The 13,412-nt window shown below is 43.8% G+C and overlaps 1 protein-coding gene across 1 annotated transcript; it reads left to right on the top strand.

Annotated features, from left to right (window-relative positions):
- Window positions 1-346: 346 nt before the first annotated feature.
- GEM (GTP binding protein overexpressed in skeletal muscle) lies at window positions 347-12,802 on the top strand. Its single transcript, XM_036264121.1, has 5 exons — window positions 347-425; window positions 1,781-2,120; window positions 9,024-9,100; window positions 9,884-10,088; window positions 11,469-12,802. Exons 1-5 carry the CDS (start codon window positions 405-407, stop codon window positions 11,744-11,746), a joined length of 921 nt encoding a protein of 306 aa, XP_036120014.1. The 5' UTR covers window positions 347-404; the 3' UTR covers window positions 11,747-12,802.
- Window positions 12,803-13,412: the final 610 nt, after the last annotated feature.

Below are 13,412 nucleotides of genomic sequence, written 5' to 3'. Positions count from 1 at the left end.
GTGTTTTATTTTTTGCCGGGAAGCTCGATGAAGTGGCACTTAGTGTATTTTTTCCATCTCCCTGCGTCCACCAGGGAGAATAAAATTTCAAAAATTATAATAATAATAAAGCAGCCCGGGGATTGAACTGTTGTTATTTTTCAAAGGGGGCGAGGGGTCATATGACTGCGAGTAACTGATTTAACGAAGCGGCTTCAACTCCGAGTCTGCTGCAGAGCTGCCCCTCCCGCCGGGGGCGCTGACGTCACGGAAAACCCCGCGTGGGCCGGGCTATAAACCGCGGGGCCGCGGGGCTGCGGGCGCGGCACGGCCGGCTGCTCGGTGCGAACACCCGCGCTCTGCTCCCCGGGTCGTGGCTCGACCCTCGCACCCTCGCACCCTCGCCCCGACTCACCGATACGTGGATGCCCACCTGGGCGAGCCAGGTAAGAGGCTCCTCTGGAGCCGCCCTGCCGCCGCCGGGGACTGATTGGGGAGGGGGTGAGCGTCCCCGGACCCCAAAACTGTCTTAAGTAGAGAACGGAGCCCCTGGAACGTGGCCTTGGCGCTGTGGGTCGTGCGGTGGAGGCGGACTTTAAGGAGCAAAGGAAGCCAGTTGTTAGCAGCAGGTTCCTTAGTTCAGTTCAGTAGGAGGGTCACCTCCTCCTGCAGACGAGTGGTCCGAGGGTAGCCCTCTGTGATACTTAATGCTTTTGTTGTTTGAATGCAAGTGGGCCAACGGAGGCGCTGCTTAAAAAATTAAAAACCAGCCGGTCATCCTGGTTCCGGCTAGAGGTCCACGTGTCGGGGTGTGGAGTGTGGGACGCGTGTGGAAGGGGGAGTGTCCGTGCTCATCATACTTTCTTGAGTGGATCTTGATCAAAATGAGAGTGCTTCTACTTTGTCCCAGGTAGCCTGGCCGAACAGACTTCGGTGCCAGGAGAGGGAGTCTTGCAAAGGGAACGGTGTTGCATGCCATTTAGGAGAGTCTATGACCTTCTGGTTTGCTTCAAGAAGGTGGAAATCTGAGTTGAATTAAAGAACTCTGTGGTTTGATGAGAATTAAGGTTTTTCTCTGCAAATTTGAAAGGTCTGAAAGTGAGCAGGTCATTTACCTGCCAGAGCGGCAAGGTTTGGGGTTGGGATGTTTTAAATGTGATATCTGTGGGCAAGAGGGCAAAGCTGAGGCATAAACCTCAAAGAGAAATTCTTTATATTCTCCCCCAGCCCCCAAATAATAGCTTATTCAGGCAGCTGGAGAGCATCAGGGCAACTTTACTAAACATGGAAGTTCCAATAAGTGCTTGTCCAGTCCAGCCAGGGGGAGTGATGTCATTGCCACGTGTTTCTCACTGAGGCACCAAAGCCCGCTGGACGCTAGTGCAATTAAGAGCCATGTTTAGACAAGAGCAGCAAACCTGGCTCACTGGTTCCCAGAGCCATTAACTCCTGGATTTTCAAGCCATCCCTGGAGTCTGTGGTTACTTCTTGCTGTCTCTGTGCCTCCTCTGAGTGGGGGTCCCAAGGCTTCCTTGAGGATGGAGGAAGATCCAGGGCAGTGGGCGATGCTAATGGTACTTTTTTCTTTTTGCAAATGACAGTCGGTCCCAGGAGCTGGTTACTAATTGTGTGTGTGTATCTGTACATGTGTCCAGTTGAGAAAGCCTGTTGGATTATGTTAGGACTACTTGAGTCTCATCCCATTTAATAGAATATCACTGATAACTGACTGTGTGTTTGAGCCCCCTGAGCCCTTGCTCATGCTTAGTGTTGCTAACATTTTGGCCGCTTTGCTCTCCAGGACTCAGCGATGACTCTGAATAATGTCACCATGCGTCAGGGCACTGTGGGCGTGCAGCCGCAGCAGCAGCGCTGGAGCATCCCAGCGGATGGCAGGCATCTCATGGTCCAGAAAGAGCCCTACCAGTACAGCCAGTGCAACCATCACCCTGCTGCCCCCGAGGACCACTGCCGCCAGAGTTGGTCCTCTGACTCCACGGACTCAGTTATCTCCTCTGAGTCAGGGAACACCTACTACCGGGTGGTGCTCATAGGGGAGCAGGGGGTGGGCAAGTCCACTCTGGCCAACATCTTTGCAGGCGTGCATGACAGCATGGACAGCGACTGCGAGGTGCTGGGAGGTAGGTGGCCCAGCCCCAACAGGCTTCTGTCCATCAGCAGAGGTCCAGGAAGAAAGAGTAAGCTGGTGGGTCATTTATCTACAGAGTTGAGAACTGCAATTATGCATTCTTGGCACTGACTGGGGAGCTAGGTCCCCAGAAAAGCCCTGGCACAGGCTTGTGAGACAATACAGTGAGAACGCTTATAGATAAAACTCTGGGCCAGAAGGGGAATTTCTTAGATTCCAGCTCTAAAGGGACCGGGGGTGGCGGGGGCACTGATTCAAAGGGACAGAGCTAGAGAGTCAGGCTCCCACCTCTGGTTTTTGCCGACTCCGACCTGGACCTTTCAAGAGCTCAGTATAGATGCAGCTTTTTTCTATGGTTATTCCTGAAACCAAACTGACTTGGGAAACCAATTGATCAGTTTATTTCCACCAATATTAGAGTTTTTTGAGGGTGTAAAATAGTTTAAAATCTGTATTTGAAATGGTACAGTATACATTTTTTTTGAATTATAGCAATAATGATGCATATGTTTGTATAGTCTTACAGTTTTTTAGGACAGTTTTCTCTGTACGATCTCATTTAAAATATTTATTATTTAAGCCATACCTATTTCCAAAACTGATTTAAGGTGACAAAGTCTCCAAAGTACATATGGACCTCAGATACATGTAAAGCACAGTGCTATATTCTGGGACGTGGTAGGAAGATCCTAATTGTCAATGGTATTCACACAGTGTCTTTAGTCATGGTATCTGTTTTAGCATACATGACCAGGGTGGCTACATATCCCTGTTCGCAGCTGTAGAAGTGAAGACAGAACCTTCCGGTGCTTGTCCGAATGACATGGTCTGTCTGTACTTTTCAGCTGCGACTCACTGCTGAATCACAGAATCCAGAGAGTAGGAAGATGATTTAGTGATGACTCAGTTCTGCCCTGTACTTGTTGCATAGAAATCTTGCTTTGTCCTTAGAACTGTCTGCCCACTTCCATTAAATGTTTGTTTTTCTCGACTGTCCAGTGTCAGGGAATTCACTGCTTCATAAGGTAAGCTCCTGAACTGGGCTATACATGATGACTCATTAGAACATCACTTTCTCTTCTCATGCTGGACTCTCAGGGACTGTCGCTAAACAAGAGTCAAAGGAGAGAGAGGGTCAATATTATACAAGTGCTTTTCTCTCTTTTTTTTTGTGAAGGTTGGTGGATGGCTGTGTTTGTAGGAGACAGGGAGTAACTAACATTTAGAGAGCACATTTGCAATGGGAGAGGCACTTTATTTGGGTGCCTTATATTTGCTACTGTTTCTTTTGGTCTTTACAAAATTTTTGTACTCATACGAGTAAACTGAGTCTCAGGGATACCAAGTGGGTTAGCTGGGATTAGAACATGGGGTTTTATAATCTTAGTTTGCTCTTCTAATTCTACCATTGATAGGGAACCTATGTGCCAGGCATTGTGCTAAGTACTTCTCATAAATATATATATTTTTTTCCTTTATTGATTTTAGAGAGAGAGGAAATGAGAGGGAGAGAAAGATAGAAACATCAATGAGAGAGAATATCGACGCTCAACCACTGAGCCACACTGGCTGGACCCATAAATATTGTTGATAATGCTTATAAAAATTGAACCAACTTGCCCGACTGAAGTGGCTCAGTGGTTGAGCGTCTACCCATACACCAAGAGGTTGCCAGTTTGATTCCCAGTCAGGGCACATGCCTGGGTTGTGGGCCAAATTCCCAGTGAGGGGCATGCGGGAGGTGGCCAGTCGATGTTCTTGCTCATCGATGTTTCTCTCTCTCTCTTCCTTTCCCTTCCTCTCTCTCTAAAATGAATAAAGAAAAAAAATTTTTTAAAAAATTGAACCAATTTGATACCTTTCCCTGTTTTACAGGTGAAGAAATGGAAGCTTAGGATGTCAAGTGACCTTCCCAGGGTGAAAAGGCTAGGCCAGGACTCAAACCTAGTTGTTATTGAACCCAAATCCTGTGTTCCTTCACTGTACCCTGAAGCCCTTGGATTTAGCATCCAAATGCTAAGTATGACAGCATTTTGGGCTGAGTTTGGCCACAGGCCTGGCTCTGTCTGAGGCTCTGTGGTCCCCAGTGATGAATAAGGTACAGCATACCCTCTTAGGAAGCTGCTAAGTACCAGTGGCTATAATTCAGAGCAGGGTAAAATCCATGAAGACCTTAAAAAGTAACAAGTGCTTGGAGATTGACATAAGGAAGAGATTAACTTCAAGTTTTTGTTTTTTAAGGGAGAAATCGTAAAAGTTAGTGGATAGCAGACTTTCAAAAATGTTTGTCAATTAGAATGGAGTGGTATGTGGGTGTAATTTTCTCTTAGGCATAGAGGGTTAAGAAGACCAACTCATACCTGGAATTTGGGAAGGCAGGCTACTATCTTTGGAAACCTTTTTGTTTAATGGGGGAGAAGAGGGAAGACTTCTTTTTTTATTTTTTAAAATAGAGAATATTTGACATCAAGAAGCTTCTCAGGTGACCTATCTAGTGTGTCCTATTTGAGCAACTTAATTTATACTGTCTAGGATTATTTCCCTCTCTGTAGATGGCTGCTGGAATCACTAGTTGGCTTTATGTTTCCCAAGAGGAGGATTTTCCAAGGCATACCCCTATATTGTTTTTTGTGTTTTTTTTTTTTCCAGCATTAACCTTAAGAAAAAAATCTACACAATCACTATTTCTCCTAATAAAGATGGATGTTGTATGGTTATATTGCAATAATCTTATGGCTGTGTACACATTTAATGCCATTCATTTATTCATTCATTCATCCACTCATTCATTTCTAAACAGTTACTAAACATATACCATGCAACTTGGTGAAGCACCGTGGGGACATGCAGTATCATGGGGCTTCTTCCCTAATGATGCTTACGGTGTGTGCAGTAGAGATCAGGTACACACCAACTGTAACTCAAGATATAGGGTGTGACAAGTGTCTTGAAAGAGGTTCAAGGACAGTGCTGTGGGAATTCAGAGGAGAAAAGATTACTTCTGACTGTGGAAATCACAAAAAGGGTTCATGGAAGAGGTAGTCTCTGAACTGGACCATAAGGACAACTAGACTTAAGAAGTTTTCGGATAGGTGAGAAGGCAGTGCACATGCACACAGGAAATACCCAAGTGAGCACTGGACTTGCAGTCTGATGATGTGGGTTTGGACCCCATCTTCAACACTGAATTAGCTGGGTGCTCTTGGACAAGATATGCTCCTCAAACTTCCTCGTTAGTAAAAATAGGGGAAAAGCCTACTTTGTAAGTACCAAGAGGGTTGAAGGAGGTAACATTAAGCAGGTAGCATAGTGCCTGGCACATAGCAAGTGTGAAATGAGCATTAGTTAGAGCTGCTTCTGAATCTACCGTTTCCTTTCCTTGGGCGTATCTGCCAGAACTGGCATTTTCACTGCTTGTGCCCCTTCCACTCGGTCACTCTTAGCTGGGGCCCTGTGAGGCGCACAGAGGAGACATGACCCACTACAGGAGAGGACAGTATTCTTGGAGCAGGTGTTCCCTTCCAGGGTTCCTTGGGATTCCCTAGGCTATGACAGCTAAAAGCAGCTGAGAATTTTGGGAGAGAGGGATGCTGGAGCCTCAGAACTTTTGGGGGGCTGTAGGATCCAGTTCCGGAGTGTGGGGGAACTGCACGGTCCACACATAGCACTTGAGCCAGTCTCGGCAGGAGGGTCCTCCAAGCATAATAGGGGTCACATGAGGAAAGACAAAGTGAGGTGCACTGCCTGGGGAAAATGGCTACTGACTACAGTGGCCCAGTCATAGAAACTCCACCGCACCCCATCAGGATGCTCTGTCTTGAGGCGCAGTGAGTGGAGAGCTCTGGAGAAATGAGCACTTCCCCAGACCCAGGGTCCTGAAAAACCTTAGGAACAAAAGGCGCCAACCCTTTCCCCACACACCTTAACCCCCCCTCCAGGCAAATTTCAGAAGACTGCTAGAATTACTTACCCTTTCATTTCCCCTTCTCCTCACCGGATTAGCACTTGAAAAAGCTAAAAGGTGGGTGAGTAAGGGAAGGGGAGAAACTAGAGCTTTGTTTGCCCAGCAGGCTCTCTCCAGGCTGTCTGGCAGGCTGCTTTGTGTGTTTGCAGACTCCTTGGCGCAAGTAGCCAGAGGCAGTAAATAAGCCCAGGTGTGGGGCAGATGCACAAAGCCGGATGGAGATGTATCCTTTCAGGCTCCAGAGTTTCCAACACAGTGATTTTCAGGCAGAAGTAGATCCAGACAGACTACTTACTGTGAGGAACCTTCCAGAACAGCAGAGCAGTTTGGCTCTATTTTTACAACTGTTCCTCAGTCCATTTCTTCTAGACGTGTCCTGGTGTCTCTTAAACCAAGAGACAGTTTGTTTGCTTTCTTCCTTAGCTATTAGAATACAGTAGGTTTCTATTTCAACTGCTAGGAATTCAAGAGAGTCTCTTAAACCTGCTTTTGAGAGGTGGGCGGAGGGCAGAGAAAGTGCTTTTGTGAGTTTTCTGGGTGCAGGGAGAACTTTTAGAGAAGGCACCCCCTCCCCCATTTGTGCTGCTTAGGCCTGGATTTAGACAACCATTTGGTCCAATAAATTTGCTTGTTGAGGTCGTTGAGGCCCTACTCTCCAGTAAGCCACATGCTACACCTCGCTGTGATCCCATTTATGCTTCATAGTGTAGAAGGCAAACATGAGGGGCGCAACAGATGTTCAGTGCACCCCTGGGAATAGTCACTGTGGATTAGCAGGATGACCCCTGAAGGAACTGGGGAAACTGATAGAAAGACAGCCATTCTTGGTTAACTTTCTTCTCATTTGTCTACCTTTTTCTTTCCTGATTCCAGTTCCTAGATGAAGAAACATTGAACCAGGAGCATTGCTTTTTAGAAACCCCTCACTATAATTTAAAAAAAAAATGTCCTGGTTCCCCCAATGTAGTAGCCTTTTTTTTTTTTAAATTCTCGTCAGAGATATCCTCTTTTTATTGAATTTTTTTTAAAAAATTTATTTTTCTTTATTGATTTGAGAGAGAGAGAGAGGAAAGGAGAAAGAGCTAGAAACACTGATGAGAGAGAACTTCGATTGGTCGCCTCCTGCATGTTCCCTACTGGGGATCGGGCCCACAACCTGGGCATGTGCCCTGACCAGGAATCAAACTTGTGACCTCTTGGTACACAGTTTGACACTCAACCAGTGAGCCACACCAGCCGGGCTATTGATTTTTTTTTTTTGGAGAGAGAGGAAGGGAGAGGGAGAGAAACATCCACATGAAGGAGAAACATTGATTGTTTGCCTCCTGTACGTGCCCCGACTGGGGATTGAACTTGCAACCTAGGTATGTACTCTGACCAAGAATTGAACCTGCAACCTTTTGGTGTATGGGACAACACTCCAACCAACTCAGCCACCCAGCCAGGGCCCAATATAGTGCTTTTAAGTTTGGATTTACATATAGCAAGAAACACTGAGTATAGCAAGGGCCAGCTGCTTCCATCTGAAGAAGTGATGATAACAGCTAACATTCATCGCATTTCTACTTTGTATGCAGGCATACTATATGTAATGGTCATACAGCCCAGAGGTGTAGATACTTCATCAATCCCATTTCATAGCTGAAGTCCCAGAGAGTTTACGTCAGTGGTCCAGAGCCACATAGTTAATCGGAGATAACACTCAGATTCTAATTTACGTTTGCTCACAGCCACTGTGCTCTCTTGATGATCCATTCATTCATTTGATAGGTATTTACTGAGCACTTGCAGTATACCAGGCACTGTCTTGGGTAATGGGGGTTAGAACAGCACGGAGGTAAATCTATGCCTTAACATTCAGAGGAGAGAGAGGGATATAAAATAATCAAATAAGTAATTTAAATGGATTGCATGTTAGATGGAGATAAGCACAATGAAGAAAAATGAAACGGGAGGATGGAACATTAGTAGAGAAAAGGTGTTTAAATAGATGACCAGCGAACGCCTCCGAAGGAGGAAAGGGAACAAGTCTTTTGGAAATTCGAGGAAACAGATTCCAGGCAAGAGGAACAGCAAGACAAATGATTAAAATATAATTATAAAACTTATAAATTTTAAGTGGTAAATGTGAAAATAGAGTGGGATGGGCTTAATTATGGAGTTGATGGGAATCTTACTTGCAAAAATTCCAGTTAACTCAGTTAATCCCCCGCCCACTGACTTTTCTGGGCCGGAGCTGCGCTGGCCCATTTTACTGCGTTCACCCTTCATCCACACTCAGTCTGGGCTCAAGATAAGAGGAAAGTTTCCATTACCAAGTGGAGCTGGAGGCTGTACTTAAGAGAGAAAAACAAGCCTGTTTATGCCGAGGAAATGTATTTTTTTTAAAGAAGAAAACAAAACAGGGATGGTCTTAAGATTTTTTTCTGGCATGTCTTGAAAGAGGAGAAACATCTCTGAATTCAAAGTTCCTGAAATTGCCAGTGACCGTTCAGTAATCACCCACTGGGCGAGGGTACAGTGGACCGTAAGGCTTAGGAACGAGGCTTCCGCTTCCACTGGGCAGCTAGTGTTTTCTCATAGCATCGGAGCTTGAATCTGAGTCAAAAGCTCTAAAATGAGTTTATACTCATAAATGGTTTTCCTGTATAAAAGGTCCAGGAACGATGAAAACGAATGGCTTTCATGGCAAGTGGTGTAGTGGTACACATTCAGAGGACTTAGGCGTTCTGTCTGTAAGTGCTGGAGGCTTATACATAGAATATTGTTGAAGCTGATAAAAGATAGTAATTTGCCTTTATGAATATCTGGAAATTTACATAATTAATTACATAGTATATTTATTTTCTAGCATATTTTTTTTGCACAATCCTCTTATATGAAAATGTTCCTATTTGCCTGTCTCCAGTATCATTGTTCTTTCTTTTCTAGAAGACACGTATGAGCGAACACTGATTGTCGATGGGGAAAGTGCTACAATTATACTCTTGGACATGTGGGAAAATAAGGTATGTGGAGCCCGGAGCTCTGTAAATGCCTTCAGGGTTTGCCTTCCTACAGGCTGTTGGGTATGTGGGTGACCTGGCACTTTTTGGTGTTCCAGATGGAGGTAGGCTCATTTTCTTGATTAAAAGCTTTTATTTCTGAAGTATGACACTGTTCTAAGGAACAGATCATTCACAAATGAGCTCTGAGAAACAAGCAAGTTGCAGTCAGTTGCCCTTAGTTCTATTCAAAAATACAAAAAAGTGTATTTGTTTCAGGAAAAGTGCCAAGAAGTATGAACGGTCATTTTAAACTCTGTGAACCACATCATGTGAAGTTGACTGTCTCAATACTAGCCTTCAACATTTGCCTTTTAAAGATTTTGGGCTTCTGTGCATATAGGCTAGAATTTCTGTTTATTGAGAACCCTCCTATTCTTGCAAGAGGATTCTTAATTTTATCACTTGGGAAAGCCATAAGGGAGTTTATTGGAAGTCAGTAAAGGCACATTTTTAGTAGTTTAGATAGAGAATGGAAATAACGTTTGGCAGAGTCATTGTATAATTTATCAACTCAATTGGACAGTAAAAACGTTTTTGGCAAGTACGCTACAGGCTAGCAGTCTTTGCAGACACCAGACATCTTGCAGGCATGGAAGACTGATGCACTTTGTGGAGCTGGAATCAGTTTTCTTCCGTTCTCATAATAGCAAGAGTACTTTAGGATACACATATTGTTTCTGTGCAAACTGATGCCTCATTTACCAGCCCAGCCTGCGCTCACGGGAGACCTTCTCATTTCATTAGGGGGAGAATGAGTGGCTCCAAGACCACTGCATGCAGGTCGGGGATGCCTACCTGATCGTCTACTCCATCACAGACCGAGCCAGCTTCGAGAAGGCGTCTGAGCTGCGAATCCAGCTCCGCAGGGCCCGGCAGGCAGAGGATATTCCTATAATTTTGGTTGGCAACAAAAGTGACCTGGTACGGTGTCGGGAAGTGTCTATTTCAGGTAAGAGGAGTGGGGCTCATACCATAGAAACAATCTCTGGGTCGCCTGCATTTTCTTTCAAACAGGTATTCTTTCTTTCCTCTTTCATAAAGTTGGCACCAGGACTCATTCAAATGCTTCATGGAGTTTTATGTATACTCCAAGACTCCACATTCCCAGCCGATCATCCCTGTGCTGGGTGCTGCTCCCTTGTTCATCTGGTCTACCTGTGGGATTCCAATCTCCCCACACCCAAAGGTTTCCCTGGAATTTCATAGGGAAGATATCATACTCAAGGGTTTACTGGCAGTCCCAGACCTTTTCTCCTGGTCCTTTCTATTTTCCAGGGAGATCTCAAGAGTTTAGAGAAGTAGAAGTAGGATCTTCATGCAAGAAGGATGGGTACTCTGATTTAGGGGAACTGTGAGAAAGAGTTTCATTGAGGATTAGAACTCTACTCAGGCTACCTCTAGTTCCTGTAGAGCCTACAAACACCCTCTTACCCTTTGCTTCCTAAATTTCAGTTAAGACATCTTTCCTTGGGTGTGGTACAATGGTAAAAGATGAAATACTGCATTGCCGGGAGAAATGCAGGAGAAAAGAAACCTGTTCAAGGCTTAACAGACACAACTTGTGTGAGAATGTCTTACTCTTAGGAAATGAGTGTCCATAGTAATCTTTTTTTTTTTAAACCAAACTTTGGACACATGGTCATTAAACACAATGGAACATTTGCAATTGAGACTGTTGCAAAAAAGCTTGTTTGTATAGTTTGCTGTAACTGTATAGTATATTTGTGAATTCCTCAAGAATTAAAAAAAATCTCATCAGAATGTTAAAAAGCTTCTTAAAGAGAGAAAGCCAAGTTGCAGGATTCTTAGTTTCCATTCGGGAAACCGAGTCAGGAGAAAGAGTTAAGGAGATGAGCTTGGGAACGAAGCAGGGCTGGATTCGCATCTGCCACTTAGAGGCTGTGTGACTGCCTCACGTTTTCAAAAGACCGCTCTTCCCCGCAGTTTCTTTTTCTAGCCGAGAGGGATCATGTATTTTTCAAGATCGTGAGCATTAAAACGTGTTTATAAAGCAGTTCTCAGCACGTAGTAAATGCAGTAAATAAAAGCTATGGTTTTTACTGTTATAATTGCTGTGTTGGTGAAGTGGCACCTTCATACAGTGACTCTGGTGGACCAGCTCTAAAGCCCACCTCTCCTGCTTCCAGGAATCTTGCTGTGAGACTCTGCTTCTTTTTATGCCCTCTGGGGACATGCCACAGTGGCCTCCCATACGTAGAGCTAACTGTGAGGACCATTTAAAATCAGTAATCCTCCAGTGTGGCTGTGTGCCGTGTGGGACCATTCTCCCCAGACCCTCTGACGTTCTTCTTCCCTTCTCTCCTCCCAGAGGGCAGAGCGTGTGCTGTGGTATTCGACTGCAAGTTCATCGAGACCTCCGCGGCTGTCCAGCACAACGTGAAGGAGCTGTTTGAGGGCATTGTGCGACAGGTCCGCCTGCGGCGGGACAGCAAGGAGAAGAACGAGCGGCGGCTGGCCTACCAGAAGAGGAGGGAGAGCATCCCCAGGAAAGCCAGGCGCTTTTGGGGCAAGATTGTGGCTAAAAACAACAAGAATATGGCCTTTAAGCTTAAGTCCAAATCCTGCCATGACCTCTCTGTGCTCTAGGCACCCAGAGTCACCCAGATGTCCCCTTGATGGACATTGTTGAAGGCCATTGGGACAAATAATCTATATTAGATTGAACCCTTTAATATTGTTAGATGTGGCTTTCCCTTCTGCAGCTGGGAATTTATATGTTAGCCTTATGGTCAACAAAATGCATGGGAAATGAAAGATCTTTGTAAAGAGTCTATTTATTTATGGGAAAAGCCTGACCTTGCTACTGGAACATCCAAGACTCATTAGAGGATGTGTTTGGTGTTCACATGTATTTCTTCTTTCCTTTGGATAGTAGAGAATTGAAGCCTTAAAAGAAATGCCTAGAAAAAGAACTTCTCATTATTAAAAAATTCCCCAGTGTTCTGATATGTGAATTTGAGGCCAGTAGGTCATAAACAAATATATGAGAACAATTCAAAGGGTTTATTCAAAGGAGGGAAGAACCTTATATTCCTGGAGCTGGGACTGTGGAATTGAGCTCATCATGACTATTATTGCTCCATCAAGCTGTGAAAAGAAATTATGGGCCTTGCTGGAAACTAAAGCTTGCAAATAGTTTTTGTTCAGTGCCCACAGCTGGGGATCTAAAAATTTGTAGAATTGGGAACTGATACATGTACCACTATGGGTTTCAAAAATTATATCTTTACTTCTGTGTCTTGTAGTTTTTTATTCAGAAGAATTTATTTTAATCAAATTTAACTTAGTCAAACCACCTTTTATGTTTCGTTATTTTTATAGTCACAGGGCCATCATAAAAATATTTTTAAAATCTGAATTATTGATAACTTGGAGTGCAAAATGCCACATTTTTAAATATAATCAAAGGTTTGAATTTTTATAAAACACAAACATAGATATGTCTAGTACTTTGCGTTGACCCTTGTATGCCACAGCTCTGCTCTATTTATTGTTATTTTGCAAAATAATAACCATTTTAACATTTGATAAAGCATATTTATGAAAAAAGTCCATTTTATTATCATTTTTTATCTTTTTTAGAATATGCAAGTCTTTACCTATATATGTCTTATAATAAAATAAATAAAATCTTTGAAAAAAGGCACTCTCAAATGTTTTTCCTCCCCAAACAAGATGATTATGATTACATATTTTGATACAGCTTTTAAAATAAGTACATTCTAAAGAAATATAACTATTATTTTATTTCTTCTTTTCATTAGCAATAGCCCAGTCTTTATTGTTTCAAAGAATATCCCTGTCATCTCTCCTTTTGGAACCATGATTCACACTAATGCTACGCTACTTTTGGCAGGTACAGTTGGGAAAAATTGGGGGTCAACTAAACGATAAGTTACAGTAAAAGCCAGACTGATTTCTTACTATGGTCTGACAAATTCCTGGCTGAACAGATAGGCCTTGCTTTGCTCCCTGAAGGCTCATGGTCCTATGCTTGACTAAAGCATTAAAGGAAATTATAAAGGATTAAGAGAAAACAAACAGGGAACTGATGATTTTCAGCCTGAGGTCTAACCAGGCAAGGCCTTAACCAAATTCCTCTCTCTCACATTAGTATGGTTTGACATTAATTATGTGGCATCTATCCAGAGGTGGTGTGTAACCCTTTTGCTGGAATGGAAATTCCTGGTGTTCCCATTTCATACCTCTGGCTCTTACATGTTCCCTCTCTGACATTCATGTCCTTATCTTC

The sequence above is a fragment of the Molossus molossus genome, unplaced genomic scaffold, assembly GCF_014108415.1.
Source record: "Molossus molossus isolate mMolMol1 unplaced genomic scaffold, mMolMol1.p scaffold_m16_p_16, whole genome shotgun sequence".
NCBI classification, from domain to species: domain Eukaryota; kingdom Metazoa; phylum Chordata; class Mammalia; order Chiroptera; family Molossidae; genus Molossus; species Molossus molossus.
The sequence above is the reverse complement of the archived record's forward strand: the minus strand, read 5'-3'. Positions and strand labels throughout refer to the sequence as shown.